This window comes from Accipiter gentilis, chromosome 9 (assembly GCF_929443795.1).
Source record: "Accipiter gentilis chromosome 9, bAccGen1.1, whole genome shotgun sequence".
NCBI classification, from domain to species: Eukaryota; Metazoa; Chordata; class Aves; order Accipitriformes; family Accipitridae; genus Astur; species Astur gentilis.
The window spans coordinates 31739676-31756023 of NC_064888.1; the positions used below are offsets into that span (position 1 = coordinate 31739676).

The window sequence follows — 16348 nt, forward strand, 5'->3', positions numbered from 1 at the left end:
ATAAAGATTGCTGGGCCTCTCAGTAGCTTTTATAAATACAAGGAAATTTTAAGTGTAGATAAGTGTAAGGCCAAGTGTTCCCCATAACAGATATTTCAGTAAAAGGTTCCACTACTCAGAATGGTGGAAATTAGATGATTATGCCATATTTTTTCTAATACTTTTGTTTTCATCCACAAAGCAGCACAGCAATCCAAGAGTTTTGTACTTTCGTCTGGAAGAAGGTGGCTACTATTGGAAATGTTGGATAGGAAAAACAACAGTTCTGCCATAAGATTTCCATATTACACTGGCTTCAGAAACAGCTTTCAATAATTCACAGGACTCAGAAAATATTTAGATACCATTGATTCCATTCTTCTCATTGTTCATCAATGTCTTATGTTTTATAAGTCTCTGAACTGAAATACTATCACATTTGAACACCAGCATTAATATCAATAAAGTTGGTATTAACTTGTATGTTATATATATAAAACACGTCTTATACATAGCTTATATAACTGGACTATCAAAAAGGGATTCAGAAGGCAACCAACTCCTTCAATAGCTCTTCCAAAGGACACATCTTAGTGAACATTATCTCTAATAAAAAAATACTTACTGTAAAGAACACAATCTTCTCACCGTTTTAGAGATAAAGGTTGCATATCTCCACTAAAAAAAATATAGAGAAACTTGAATGTGTATACAGACCCATCCTTAAAACACCTCTCCTAAAGGGATTGTCTGGGAGTCACAACTGCTATGAAATTTCAGACCTTCACTCACTTTTACGGAGCTAAACCAAATGACAGTAACGAAGGATTCACCTCTAATTTACTGGCAGTCTTATTTAGCTTTGTCTTTTTTTTCATTAGTCTATATGCATTTTAAAAACTCGAAAACAAGTAGTTAAGATATGAGCTTTGAGGGCCTAATGTTGTCTGCACATCAGAGAAATTTAATTCATTCTGATGTAATGACCAATGGTATGAGATTATGTCCTACAGGACCCTGCTTGTCTATTTGGGTTTGACTGAGTTATGAAGTTGAGATCTTCTGACATAAACTCACATCTTTAGGACAAAAAAAAAAGAGCTGTTAACAGTTTCATAAAGTATTGTACCTGGATGCTCACTTTAATAAAATTGTACTGTGCACCACTTGTTTCCCTTACAAACACTGGATTTTCCCTGAGATTTTCCTGATGAAAAATCTGGCTCTTATGAGGTGGTTGAATTGTTTATTTGGCTGTTGAACCTGACAGGTAAGAAAGCATGGCGTCAACCAGATGTTGCTAGTAAACACAAATTTGTCTCAAAGAGAGCAACCCTCATACCTCCCGAGTTCCAACAAGCTCTGTACTCCCCAGAGCCAGTGGGTAACTCTGCTACCTGCATACTCATTAAACTCACCATAACAAAAACTTACACACACAGTAATCTATATATCATCCAAGAAGAAAGACAAACATTTCCTCATTTAACATCTGACTTTGAAAGCAAAGTTACTGTGGTGGGTTGACCCTGGCTGGACACCAGGTGCCCACCAAAGCCACTCTATCATTCCCCTCCTCAGCTGGACAGGGGAGAGAAAATACAAGGAAAGGCTTGTGGGTTAAGGACAGAGAGATCATTCAGCAATTCCCATCACAGGCAAAACAGATTTGACTTGAGGGAATTAATTTAATTTATTACCAATCAAATTAGAGTAGGGTAAATGAGAAATAAAAATAAATCTTGTAACACCTTCCCCCCACCCCTCCCTTCTTCCCAGGCTCAACTCCATGCCTGATTTTCTCTACCTCCTTCCCCCACAGCGGCACAGGGGGACAGGGAATAGGGGTCGGGGTCAGTTTGTCACACATCTCTGCCGCTCCTTCCTCCTCAGGGAGAGGACCCCTCACTCATCCCCTGTTCCAGCATGGGGTCCCTCCCACGGGAGACAGTCCTCCATAAAGTGAGCCCTTCCTACAGGCTGCAGTTCTTCACAAACTGCTCCAGCATGGGTCCCTTCCACGGGGTGCTGCCCTTCAGGCACAGACTGCTCCAGAGTGGGTCCCCTGTGGGGTCACAAGTCCTGCCAGAAAACCTGCTCCAGCGTGGGCTCCTCTCTCTATGGATCCACAGGTCCTGCCAGGAGCCTGCTCCAGTGTTGGCTTTCCACGGGGTCACAGCCTCCTTTGGGCATCCCCCTGCTCCAGCATGGGGTCCTCCCTGGGCTGCAGGTGGAGATCTGCTCCCCCGTGGAGCTCCCTGGGCTGCAGGGGGACAGCCTGCCTCACCAGGGGCTTCCCCACGGGCTGCAGGGGAATCTCTGCTCCGGCGCCTGGAGCATCTCCTCCCCCTCCTTCTGCACTGACCTGGGGGTCTGCAGGGCTGTTTCTCTCACATATTCTCACTCCTCTCTCCAGCTGCAGTTGCAGTTGCCCAGGTTCACCTCCCTTTCTTAAATATGTTATTACAGAGGTGCTAGCACCATCCCTGATGGGCTCGGCCTTGGCCAGCAGCAGGTCCATCTTGGAGCCGGCTGGCATTGGCTCTGTCAGACATAAGGGATGCTTCTAGCCGCTTCTCACAGAAGCCACCCCTGAACCTCCCCTGCTACCAAAACCTTGCCACACAAACCCAATATAGTTACACATATGAACTACCAAGAACCTGAATGACCCACCAATTCTAATACAATGCCATTTGAAGGGTCATTATGCTATTCAAGACGTGCCATCACCCCTTCTGTTCTCAAGAGTTTCATTTTCCCAGCCAAAGCTTTCTGTCATACGTGGAGTCCCTCATAGCTTCAGTTTCATTTTAATGCCTGTACAAATTGCTGCAGATATGACTGACTCAGAGTGCCCATGAAGTTTCATCATTCAGTGTTTAAACTAATTGGGTATTCTGATTAAATATTTGGTTCTGATGCTTCCTCACACACTGATCTTGAATCATGTGGTAGTTCCCTGTGCTTCCAATGCGGATGAGGATATTCAATTTTATGCACTAATTTAATCTCATGCAAAAAAATTTATGCACATGGAAATTCACAATCTGGCTAAAGGAAAGGTGATTTATATTGCATGCTGGAAGTGACATGAGGTAAATACTTTGAGCAAGTTAGTAGGTCCCATTACTTTTCTTTTACGTAAGATATTTCCCCTAAACAAGTTATAGTGGAATACAGCAGTCTAAGTTTATTTGTTGGTTGGATTTACCAACTTTGGTATTCTTATATTCACAAAAGAAAAAGCTCTCTTTCTCTCACCTCTAGTTTCCATGAAAGCTCCGCTCGTTCTTCCTGGTCACAGATCAGACCAAAGCAATTCAACCTACACTACAGTATTGACCTAAAAACACATACATAACTGGAAAACTAGCTCAGATCATCTCCGAAAACACTGGGTTTGATTCAAATTCACCACTAATTCCCCGAGAAGGTTCCAGAGTCGATCCCCCTGACAGTTTCTTCACAAATGCTGACTTCTTGCCTCTTACACTTCCTGGTCTTTCTATAAGATGATTACAACTAAGCCTGTTTGTGGTGTTTCACCCTCAGCCCCTCAAATTTAATCTCTTCACACACAAAAATCCCCAAAACACCATGTTGTGATGTAAGAGGAGTGTAGGGGGATGGGGAATGGGGGTTGTGGTCAGTTCATCACACGTTGTCTCTGCTGCTCCTTCCTCCTCAGGGGAACAACTCCTCACTCGTCCCCTGCCCCACAGTGGGGTCCTTCCCAGAGGACACAGTCCTGCACAAACTTCTCCAGCACGGGTCCCTTCCACAGACCAATCTTCAATCACAGACTGCGCCAGCACAGGCTTTCCTACAGAGTCATGGCCATCTTGGGGGGCATTCTCCTGCTCCAGCGTGGGCTCCTCCCCGGGCTGCAGGTGGGCATCTGGGCTGGGGGGGACAGCCTGCCGCCTCACCACAGGCTGCAGGGCCATCCCCTCCTCCGGCACATCCCCTCCCCTCCTTCTTCACTGACCTTGGCGTCTGCACAGGGGTTTCTCTGACACTCCAATCTCCCCCCACCACTGCAGGTTCCCCTTCTTAAATACGTCATCCCAGAGGTACTACCACCGTCGCTGATGAGCTTGGCCTTGGCCAGATGTGGGTCCGACCTGGAGCCAGGGAAGCTTCTAGCAGCTTGTCACAGGAGCCACCCCTGCAGCCCCTCCCCTGCTATCAAAACCCCACCACACAACCCCCAAAACCACCAGTGCACCTAAACCACAGATTTTCTACTGATGAACCATATAATGATTTTGAGAGATCAGATTTTCCTCATCTTCAGAATAATTTTTTTAAATTTATCTCAATTTCACCAAAGAATACAACATTCCAAAAGCACAGTTTAACTTCGAATACAAACATAACAGAGTTAAACTGGATAAAGACAACTCTTTCTGAAGATGCAACAGTGTAATTTGAAATAAATGCAGGCAAGTCCTTCTCCTTATTCCCATTCATTTATACTGAATAATTTTACTGCTGATAAATTGTACTTTACTACCACCGCAGGTATATTTGAAGAAATTCTAGTCTTCTACAAAGTTTCAGTCATTATTCTCATTGTTCATAGGGGCATTATTCAAATGTTATTCAACTGTGAAAGACCATATTTAGAACTAATCTAAAACCTTCAGGAAAGCAAAGAGCAATAGGATAGACATCACATGGATTGCTTCAATTCAGTGATGTACTACTTCAATTTAAGTCTCTCTTGCGTGTCTTTTGCTTTCTATGCAGTCTGCAGAAAAGGATGGGGTTAGTGCATCAGGTAAGGACTTAAGATTGAACATGTTTATATAGGTATACAGAGTAGTCCTTTATGATCTTTCAGGCCCTTATGCTCTTGGATCTACTTGCTAGATGCTACCTGGATGAAGAGTTATCACAGTGGGAAAGAAGTTTCCACAGTGGTGTTACAGACATCTCAAACAGTGAAAAAGAATGAGCAGGGACTTGTATGCACACATATTCTCAACATGCATCCAGTGCAGCTTATTTGGGTATCAAAGTACATTAAGTTTAAATAAATTACTGCACAGGGCATTTCTTCTTCAGAGCAGTCAAAGGCTGGGAGTTATGCTGTTATTCCATGAATCACACTATCCTTCGTTTAGAAGAGCCATGGACCAGGCTATTCTCTTCCAACACTGAATGTAATAGAACAGTATGTTTTGTATAAACAAAGAATCTGAAATTGTGCATGCTACTTCCTTCCTGGAGTGGAGGATAAGACTCATGATCCAGGATACAAGAATGGGCTACAGGGCTGATACTCATTTACTTCCCTGATCTCTGATCTAATTGCAAATTCTGGTGTTAAGCTGCTTGGATACCCTTGAAGCAATGAAGTTCATAGGACATTGCATAGACTTTGAACATTTTAAGTTGCGGCAATGCATTAATCATGCCACGCAGAAGCCATCAATAAGGTTACCCAATAATTGGTGTTTATTGAATTCTGATGGAAACACATCAGAGTGATAAAGCTTTCAGATACCTGCTTCACAGCCCATTCAAACACCAGTGAGATCTGCAGCTCTGCGGCTGCTTTTGCTGGTGAACCACACACTACTGTCATGTAGACTTGTTCAGTACGATCACAACAAAGCAATTTCTTTTGCGCGTGTTCATCAGACCAAAGCATACTGGAGATGACCCTCAGCTTTCTTCGTACCTATTCCTCAATAACTCCTCACACATTCTCAGATATGAGAGACATCAGCTGTTGTTCCGGTTTTGTGGCAGTTTGCAAGCAACTGTATTAGCATGATGTCTCCAGTGCATTCAATTCATATTCTAAAAAAGTGTCAGGAAACACATCTTTACCAGCAGATATTTAAAGGAATATGCCTGGCATATATATTTTAAAGCCAGAAGGAACCACTAATGTCATCAGTCTGTTATCCTCCTAACAGATGCTGCAGAATCTTTACCACTATCTCAAGCAGCAGAGAGAATTATTCAGGCCAACAACTGATGGCTGAACTAGATTGTATCATTTGGAAAGACAACCAATCTCAAGTCTAAGGGATGATGAATTTACCACTCCACTTAGTATGTTGTCCTCAAGGTTAATTCCCTTCTTTGTTAAAAAATACTGTCTCTGAAACAGGTTAACAGGATATCCTGCACTTGCTTTGTGCTGTGTTGTAAATTTACTAGGTAGGTTCATAACTGTTTAAATTAACTGCATTAAATAAATGCATTTTTGTTTAAAAAGTGTCTTGTATTAGAATGAGAACAGAACAGAAAAGGCTTATTACAGCAGAACTTAGGGCAAAGTGTCAGAATTTTCATGCACACATGCTTAGCTTTAAATTAAAAAAATAAATTATTGTTTATCATTTGCATTGTATTAAAACCTATGGCTCCAAGTGAATTTAGTGTTGACAGGCACTTTGTATAATAAGAAACAGGAGACACGTTGGAGAGTACAGTCAAAACAAATGACAAGAGGTAGAGAAGGGAGAGGTGAGTCATCTACAGAAAAGGGAAGGGGGTTGCTCAACACCACAGAGGTCAGTGGCAGACCTGGTGATATGGAGTACATTTATTTATTCCTAATCCAGTGAACTGTCCAACTCTCATGGAAAGGAAAAAAGCAATTTTTTTCATGGAAGTAGGAAAATTGGAGTTACATAGAGCACAGAAAACCTTGCAGAGAAACAACAGATCTATCCATAGCCATAAGTATGCATCCAAGGATCCCAAAGCAGCGAAAGAACAAGTTCTCTAGGGGTACAGAGGGCTGATGTTTACACAGATGGATAAGCAAGGACATATTGATTTGCCTAAAGATGAGTGAGTCAGTAGTAAAGAGAGCAATGATTACTGCTCAAGAGTCTTTCCTTCTGTTTCACTGACCACACTCCTGGCCCAGAAATATATCTTCCTCTCTGGACTGCCAGGCTGCCAGTGGGCTCTGCCAGTTGATTTTTTTATTTTTCTTTTTTATTATTTATTAGAGGAGGAAAGAATGTTAGAGATTCCTCCTACTTTTAATTCCATTCTTTATTTTAAATTGTGACCACAGCACACTATGCTTAGTGAGGTCTGTAAAAGACTGATGCATACTCTAGGAAAGCATATTTTATGACATATTTTGTACACTGGCTTATGGCCAACTAAAAAAAAAAAAAGATACAATCTGACACCATTATTCTTCTGACTGAGACAATGCTGAGGAACTGACTGCATGAGAAGAAAGGAGGAAAACTCCTAATAAAGTATCAGCCAGATTAATAGTTTTGATGTCCCTTCCTTGTTCATTTTCAGTATGCTAGTTACCACCAAATGCTTATCAGTTTGCCTAGAAAGAAAAAGGCACATTTGCAAAGAGTTGTGTGCAAGATGTGTTATCAGCATGCCTGACAGGTGTCTGTGCTTAAGCTCCTCACACAAATGGCATGCACAGCCCTAGCTACAAACGTGGCTGTTTCTGTGCGTGACTGATCACCTGCTTAGAAACATAACCACATGGAAAGTCTTAAAAACAGGGACTAGTATTCACAAGGCCTTTGTGGGGAAGGCCCTTTCCATCCCTGGCACAAGTGCTGGTAACCCAGAAAGGACATCTGTGATCATGCAGAAAGTGCAACGTTGCAAAGGCTGGGACAAACAACTTTTAATGTGCAAATTCCTTATTACTTTTCATCTTCAACAATCTGCGTCAAAGAGAATCAAGTCTGCTGGAAAACTGGCTTGGTTGATGAGCAGTGCCCCAAATATTAACACACGTAGAGTAGACTGTTGCAGGAGTAATGCCGCAGGGAAAGTGGGTTATTCACATAGACTGTTAGCTTTATGCAAACTAGCTCCCTGGTTGTGTCTGTAGTCTGTCAAAAGAGATAGGCTTTTCCAGAGGATGATTCAAAGTGGCTAATGCTTACCACTCTAGTGAAGCTTTTTACCTCTCCATTAATTTTAGATGGGATTAGCCTCCCTCAGCTAACACTAGTCCAAGTGAATAGCCCTCTAAATGTTGTCATGTGTCTAAATGTTGTCATGTCATGTCTAAATGTGGAAGAAAAAACACCCCAAAATGATGTCGCCTGATGTTTAAAAAAAAATTTAAAAAAAAAAACTATGACGCAATTTCTGATAAAATAAATCTAGTTTTTGTAGGCAGTGACTGTTACTACTGAAATTGAGAGGCTGTAAATAAAAACAGAATAATTTAGGTTGAAAGGAACCTCTGGAGGTCTCTGGTCTGACCCTTTTCCAAGCAGGGTCACCCTCAAAGTTAGATCCTAATGCAGGGAAATGAAAGGCTTTAGAATTATGAAATGCATCCAAAATAGTACATCGCATCTTCAAGGCCAAATACTGGCTACATCTATGGCAGATACTCTACTGTCAGACACAGGCATTAGACCAAATACGTGGATAGATAGCGCTGACGGTACTTTTAAGAGTTGGCCTGTTCTCTCACACAGACATCCTGTGACTATATGCATCCTTATCTCTAAGTGGTTCCTCTGTTTTCTCTTCCACTTGAATGCATGAAGAGTGGACCTCCTTTACTGTAGGAAACTGAAGAAGATGACATGGTTTGATGACAGATGTTGTCCCACAAGCAACAGAATACTGATTTGTTAAACTTCAGCACTGTAGCTATTCAGCGAAGTATGTAAATGACCCTAAATCATTGATCTCCAGCATCACACACACGGTAAATAAAGGTAGATAGATGGAATCAGATATTTGGGAAAGGCCAAAATGAAACCAGTAAGAAAAAAAAAGGAAATGTAAACTTCTTAATTTACTAGTGCTATGTTGACAGAGCTCCTTTAGTCTGGGGTGCCTTGCTTTTCAAGAGTTCATTTAAAATGAAAGAGGAGAAGCAACAACAATAACTCCATTTTAAACCTGCTTTTTCAGCCTCTGTTGCTGCCTTCCAGTGCTTGAGTGCCTTTGCACATTTATTCCTGACCTGGGCAATTACGACCCTGCATTTCGCCCATCTGACTTGTGTTTCCCAATATCACCTGTATTTCATGTCTCCAAATATCTCTGTTATTCATGGCTGATTACTAACCATTCCTCTGTGTGTCTGATCCATCTGAATAGCAGAAGATGTCTCCACATGAAGCAAGGCTCTTACATCCCCCCTCTGATTACACAGCAAACCACTTTTGAAGATTACATAGTAATACATAAGCAATACTGCCATAAAATACAGCCTCTCATCCTACAAGCAAGCTGATTAACCCACGAAAGCTCACACATACAAGACCTCCGACAAGCTTTTGCCTCATAAGCCATGCTTTACTGTGTCTGAAGTTTCCTCCTGAATTGCAACTCCTCTTACACAGAAAATGAAGAAGCATGCAGTAGTTCCACAATTACGTGGTAAGAATCAGCCATGTAACAACTGTACTCTCAGCCAGAACAATGAATGCAATCATGAAGCAATTAGTGCAGGCGGCAGATGGTTTGCTGCCCCTTTTTTCTCAAGACTGGCAGGAAAAAGTCATGACTGAATAAGGGACTTGTCTGTCAGCAGTGGTAATTTAAGTCTGCTGCCCAAGGCAGAGACACAGGGGAGAGATATGTGAACGAAAGCAACCGAGTCACTGAAGCTTAATGAGTTATTGCTCATCAGCTGAACCCCAGTAATTAACCACATTCACCCACACGCAACACCCAAGAAACTGGGACATAAAATTACTTCAGTTAACACAGATTTCCCTACCATTGAGTAAATCACTATTCAACCAAACAAAAAAAGATCTGTAGTACTTATTACAGTGATAGACTCAGTGGGCTGTGAAGAGATTGAGGGATGATGCTATGTGACCCACTTCCTGTTCATTACAGATGAGCAACGAGAGGCATGCACTAACTATTGGCTTTGCCCTTATCAGTCCTGAATTGGATGGGCAACTTCCGAAAACCAAACCAGTCCAGACCCAATGTGATTCCTGTCTCTCCAGTTCTTGCTCTATTTACCACCTGATTCTCCTGGTCCCACCTGCTGCAACAACAAGATGCAAATGGATGGCAACAATGATGTTGCTTGCTAGAAGGATGTAAATGTGTTTTCTAGTTGATTCTCACCTCCATCCTGAACATCAACAGCAAAATTAAATGACTGTGACAATCCTAACTGGTCAAAATCCAACTAACTCCTTACAACCTTCATCAACAAAACCTTCACAGCCTCTTCAGTCAGTGGCATCAGTGATATCAAAATGTAAATTTCTTACCATGCAGATACATTTCCCTTGCTTCCTCAGGTGACTCTTAGTGTGTACACAGTGCCTGGCATCCAAGGAGTAATGGGTTCTCTTTCCTTAAATATGGCCTTAGCACGAGATCACGAAATAGCAAACAGCAGTGTCGTTTATTTCAAACTACCCACAGTTCCCATTGCAATTATCTAAATGCCTGCAGGGCCTCTTAATTACTCTGAGAAAATTCTGCTTTTGGATATACAAGCACAAAACCAATGGGAGTCATTTACACTTAGCCACAGGCTGACCTCGACCCTTAGAGTTACATTTAATTTAGTCCAAGCTGGTTAATACTCTTTGCCTGTTGGTTACCCTCTACAGTTCTTGGCCAAGGCTTGCTGAAGTCAGAAAATGTATCCATTAGACTTTAAAGTAGAAACCAGGCCTGCAACTCATACCCATACAGAGTACTTTAAAATTCTATTTTAGAGTTAATTGGTACAGATCTACAGACCTTGTGCTACATGATTTTTCTCTTGCAACTATAGTATTGAATTACCAACAGTTATCCAATTTGCTAATCAATGTCAAAACACACAGAAATTTTACCGTACAGCCTGCAGCCTCTCACCCAAAACACCCCATACACACAACTCCGACACCAACCCCATAAATTCAGGTTAAGGCACAAAAGGGCCCTTTGTTCTGATATCCGGATTGTTTTTTAGGATTCTGTAGAATAAGAGTGGGAGTTTCCTATGGAATAGAGACAATATACTTGCTGGTAGCGTTCTACCATAAATTAGATGAGCATTAGCTGTATGGACTCTAATTCAGAATTATTTCCTGAGCAGGCTGAATACCACAAGAGCTGAAATTCATTTTCTACTATTTCCTACTTTTATTTGACAAATTTACCACTGAAAGTTTCATTGATACTCATGTAATAAATTTCCTGTTACTAACACACAGTAACTTTCATTCCAATGGGTCCTAAAAGAGGGCAGAGACCAGATTCTGTTCAGTTTCATCTCAGTCCAGAGAATTCAACAGCCACAAGGGAAAGGAAACATTTTGACCTTGTCTAATTACATACTGAACACCCAGAAATAATTTAATCTGCACCTTCCTCTGAATAGATTATAACCACAGTACACTCTACAAAACGCTGTCAGACAGGTTAGTGAAAAATATTGCATGCAATTGACTCTACAGGAAGAATTAGGCAGGCAAGATGCATTTCTCATAGTTGGAAAGGATATTAAGCTACAGTCCTGGAAGGATACTGGTTTTGAGTTTAAAGCACAGGACTAAACTTCTATTCTAAAAATTCCCATAAGATCATATTTTGACCTTACCTACTTATTTAGCTTCCTTATACCTTTATTTTCTCAGGCTTACAGTAAAAGTAACAACAAGCCTAATTTAGGCTAAATGAAAATTAGTTAATGTTTGTAAAATTAATTCAAGTACACAAATAGAAAACATCATAGAATTCAAACTTTTAAGTTTATATTTACATTAATGAATGTATAACCTGAACAATTCAGCCAATACTTTGATTATTGATTAGATTCAGACTCTCACAGATTCATCATACGTAAAACAAAAAGAGACCAGTAAATTACTTTGTATACAGGCTTATATACTAGATGCCAAGATATTTTACCCGTTTACCTCTGTTGGGAGCTGAGCAAATTGTGTTTTGGTATTTTTCCAGTTTTATTCAAAAACATCAAAATGTCAGGATGTGAAATCCACTATTTCTCAGAGCAGTTTGCTCCAACGGCTAGTTACTTCACAGTTGAGTTTATCCGCCATTCACTCCTAGCCATCAATTCTTGTTAGAAGTTTTTTTGCTAGATCAAAATGCTTACTCACATGCTTTGTCTTCGCCCATGGAGGTATTTATGGGCAACAATATAGTTTCCCTTCAATCTGATTTTTGGTAAACTAAACAGATCGAGCGCTGTGAAGTCCTTCACTGGAAGACAACTGACTTGTGAGTATTGATGTGCCTGATTTTCAAAAAGTTCTAACAATGAGGCCTCTTACAATCAAGTCTCGTTCTGCTATCTCAAGTAGGCCAGCAAAAAATCAAGGCAAATCTCACATCATATTTATTCAACTGATGGATTACCTGTACTGAAGGAACTGGACTTCAAAGGAAATTGACTCACCACTACTTTTCTCTTAGAAAATCAAAGGCTACTTGAAAATATGCCAACCAGATAGGAACAAGGAGTGTCTTATACTGTTCTTGCAGCTGGTGTTAGGCTGGAGCAAAAGAATTGTTAAATAAGAGGACAGAAAGCCTCATTAGAGGTTTATTCCTATTGTGAAGGATCCTAGCTGTCTTCTCTGCCCATTAACTGTCACATGATATTGCCAAAAGGACTGATGAATAAATGCAGACTGCCAGGTCAGTCATAGAGGGCTAGGCCCCAAGAACACAGTAGGTGCCCACGTCCTTTACTTTGCCCTTTACATTGAGACTTACTCAATGTTGGAAATACCAGTTCGGTATTTCCAAAGACTTTCCTGGTATCACCCCAAAGACTGTCCTGAATGCTCTGCAGCAGTTACGTAGAGAGATGGAGAAACCCTAGGTTCTTCCTAAGCAAACAAAGCAAAATGCTGCCAACCATTCTCACCTTCTGATCTTGGCTGTATGCTAAGATCCAATCTTCCTGCTTGGGGTGGAAGAGCAGACTGTGGATGTAGAAGTTCAGACGGTATTTTTGATAGGTGGCCCCTTCATCAGAACTGATTAATAAGCTGCTTTCAACTTCCGGATCAGTCAGCAGCATTATCTATACAGAAGGAAAGATGAAAATACAGTGGTGAAGAGAAGTCAGATGAAAAAATAAGTAGCTAGGAAGCTTATTAAATATGTCTATTTCAAAAGGTTTCAATGTAATGTCAAAACTAAGCATAGCCAACCTTTCAGTAAGGAAACAGTATATTTCAGCTATGTATATAAACACATAACATATGATCAAATAGGAAGAATTACTTTACCGGTAGTTAAAATAGACCTAAATGAAGCTATGCTTATGTTATCCAAAAACATCAAACAAGAAATTTGTAACGCCAGAGTGCAAACTTACTAAGTTACCAGACAGCCACAGTGGGCTGCTAGGGTCTTCATGAATGATCTATTGGAGTGGCAGACAAGAAGTTAGGTGTTAAGAAAAAAAACAGAGACAGAGAGAGAGGAGACACACAGAGAATGATTTCTGATGGTGAGGATTGTTAGACTCTGGCAGAATTTTCAGAGAAGATGACAGTTTCATTGCCTGAAATGTTATAACCTGGCTGTCTGCAACAAGCAATCTTTCTTTGGCAGGAGAACACATTTGATAACGTGCTGGGTTCTTTCCATCTCCAGTTTCTATGGTGCTGTGAATTATAGATTTGGTAGTATATAAAAAATAATCTCTGCATATTAACGTTGCTTTCTAGCTTTGTCCAAGAATGTTAGTTGAGGAATGACAGAAGATATACGGCTTGCAGTAGTAGTAGTTACTTCTCCCCATTAACTGTGGTATTAATTAGTCTGCATTGCTGGTGAATCAGAGAGAATAATGAGATACTCCTCTCGTGTCTCTGCATGAGAGAATATATAGGTTTGAGCAGTAGAAAGGGATCATTCCAGTATTTCAGCAAGCAACAAATACCCCTAAGGAATAGGACTGAGACACCATGAATGACAAACATGAAAAGTTCTGAAGAATATTTGCCTGGGAACGTATTAAAGCCTTGAATCATTAGCATTTAAATTTATTTATTTATTTATTTAAGTACTAGTGCTGCTGTTGCTTTGCAAATGGCAAACACTGATCTGTTCTTAGACAAGCCTGAAATGAAAGGATCCACACCTGGCATTTCTCAAAGCAAATTCCTACCTGTGTTTGGGCACTACAAAAACCACACACTCCATTTCCTTCTCTTTCTTTCATTTAGGTAGGCAGAGTTAGATATAACTGAACTCACTACCTATGAATTATAGGGCACCATAAGTCTTGATAGTCTTGAATGCTAAAGAATTGTTTGTATGTGAAGGTGTAAATACACACATAACCTACACAGGAAATGTCCTTCATTATTGGGTAACTGCCACAGGTTTTTATCTTTCTCTAGAAAACCCCTTGGTAGCATAACAATTTGGCCTGTGACTTGGAAGTCTGGGGTTCTTCAAAATCTCTGAACTTTAATATCCCGAATGATCGTAGACGAGTTACATTACCACACTGTATCTCTAAGGTAAATTAGGGTGATGTTTCCATTGTAGTGTAAAGTACAGTCTCCTTTTGTATCTCTGATTTACTTTTGAAATCTTGTGATGAAAACATTCATTATTAGATTTAAAAATTCTCATTTTCATTTAACACTTTCAAATACATCAAGCATATCATTGATGAGACTTCTAAACTGAAGATTGCATGACAAAAGCTACACAGAAAGCATTAATAATCAAAACGTGAATATATAGACCATCTACTCTCACTAAGCAGCCTATCCAGCTTCTGATGCCAAAAATTAATCGTGATGTTTATCAGTTGGTTCTTTTTTTCTTACTAGACTAACTTCTGGGACAATGTTCCTATGGTTAACATTTATCAATTCAGTACGATGATTCAAGCATTATGATTTTCCCATTTTTATGACTTCCTTCCTGAGTGGATTTTGTTTATGTTGGTATTTGAAAATATCACAGCACAGCATTAATTTGGACTACAGCAACTAGAGCAGAAATAAGCACAAATCAATGGGCTTGATCCGAGCTCCCTGAAGTTAATAACAGTCTTGTCATTGACTTTGGATTGTGCCTCTAAGGCAAGTTGTTAATCAAGATTCAATCTAGACTCACATATTTCCTTCTACCTGCACAAGGAACCCATCTGATCTCATCACTGTCACATCCAAGCACATCGCTGCCTTAACACATTTTCTGTCAGGCCACTCCTCTGAAGTGTAAAAGTGCTCTTATCTCCATGTCTTAGAAAGGGAGTTGAGGGACAAACTGTTGAGGCACTGAAGCACCTAATTCCTCATTCAATCAATAAAAGTTAAGTACCTAAACAGACCTGCCAGCACTGCTGACTTTGGCTTTAATCTGCTAACTATCACCCTGGGCTATTACTACTGTTTTCAGGTATCTATGGTCTCCGGAAACCTTAGCTGTTGCACTGTGATAACCAGCCATTCTGTACATATGAAGTGTTTCAGGACACACCAGTTTTGCTACATATGCCAATAGCAACAGTGTCTTAGATGTGGCGGACCTGTGCAGAACTGCTGCTGATTTACACAAGGGCATACAGAGAGTCAGAGATGAGAGGGAGTTGACAGATGACTCTCTACCCACAGGTCAGATTGTTAACTACGAGACCAACTTTCAGCGCTGGGACAGCATTTTCTGCTCCACTGTCATACCCCGCATTGCCAATCACTTTGCTCAGGTGCCATAAAACAAAACAAGCTAGAGTTGACTAAGAAGTCACTACTCTCGTTACAGTCAGAGCACCACATTTCATACAAGATAAGAAAGGTATATTTAATTACAACATATCTGCATGTAAATAATCAGTGACAAGCCCAAAAGATAGCATTTATTGGATAAGAAGCAGAAATTGATACCTGTATGAAAAATCTGTCAAAACAAGAGGGAAATATGTATCTACATAAGCCTTTCAGATCAGATCAGAAGTGTGCTTCTGAAATGAATCCCCCAAATTCTGGGGGGAAGCCTCTATAGCAAGTCCTTACATACTATGTTCTGTCTCATACCACAATAATCTTGGAGCACAGGAAATTAATTCCCTTTCAAGAAAACTAAATCAGGATATATAATTCAGGAGTGCATCTAATGTACTGCAACCACTACTGGATATTTAGCTCAGAGTATCAGGTTAGCACTCCTCTAAAGTCAGACCCTCTGTCTCCAAAATGCCCATATTGCAGATAGATGTCATCTCAACATCAACCATTTCATTCTACAAACCCACTTCCACTGAGTTGCACTACATGATAACATAGCTGCAGCCACATTAGCTTAGTTTTATTGCCTAAGTTGCCTGGAGCATAAATGAGAAAGGAGGGAAAGTACAATTAATTTTAATGTTTTTGTTGTTGCAGCATATGAAATACAGAGTAAATACATTTTAGAATTT

General features: G+C 40.5%; 1 protein-coding gene across 1 annotated transcript in view; it reads right to left on the reverse strand.

Moving 5' to 3' along the window:
• SORCS1 (sortilin related VPS10 domain containing receptor 1) overlaps positions 1-16348 on the reverse strand; it is a 310095-nt gene that overhangs the window by 106336 nt on the left and 187411 nt on the right. The window contains exon 4 of the mRNA XM_049810783.1: positions 12827-12985. Coding sequence (XP_049666740.1) covers positions 12827-12985 — 159 coding nt within the window. The remainder of the gene's footprint in view (positions 1-12826; positions 12986-16348) is intronic.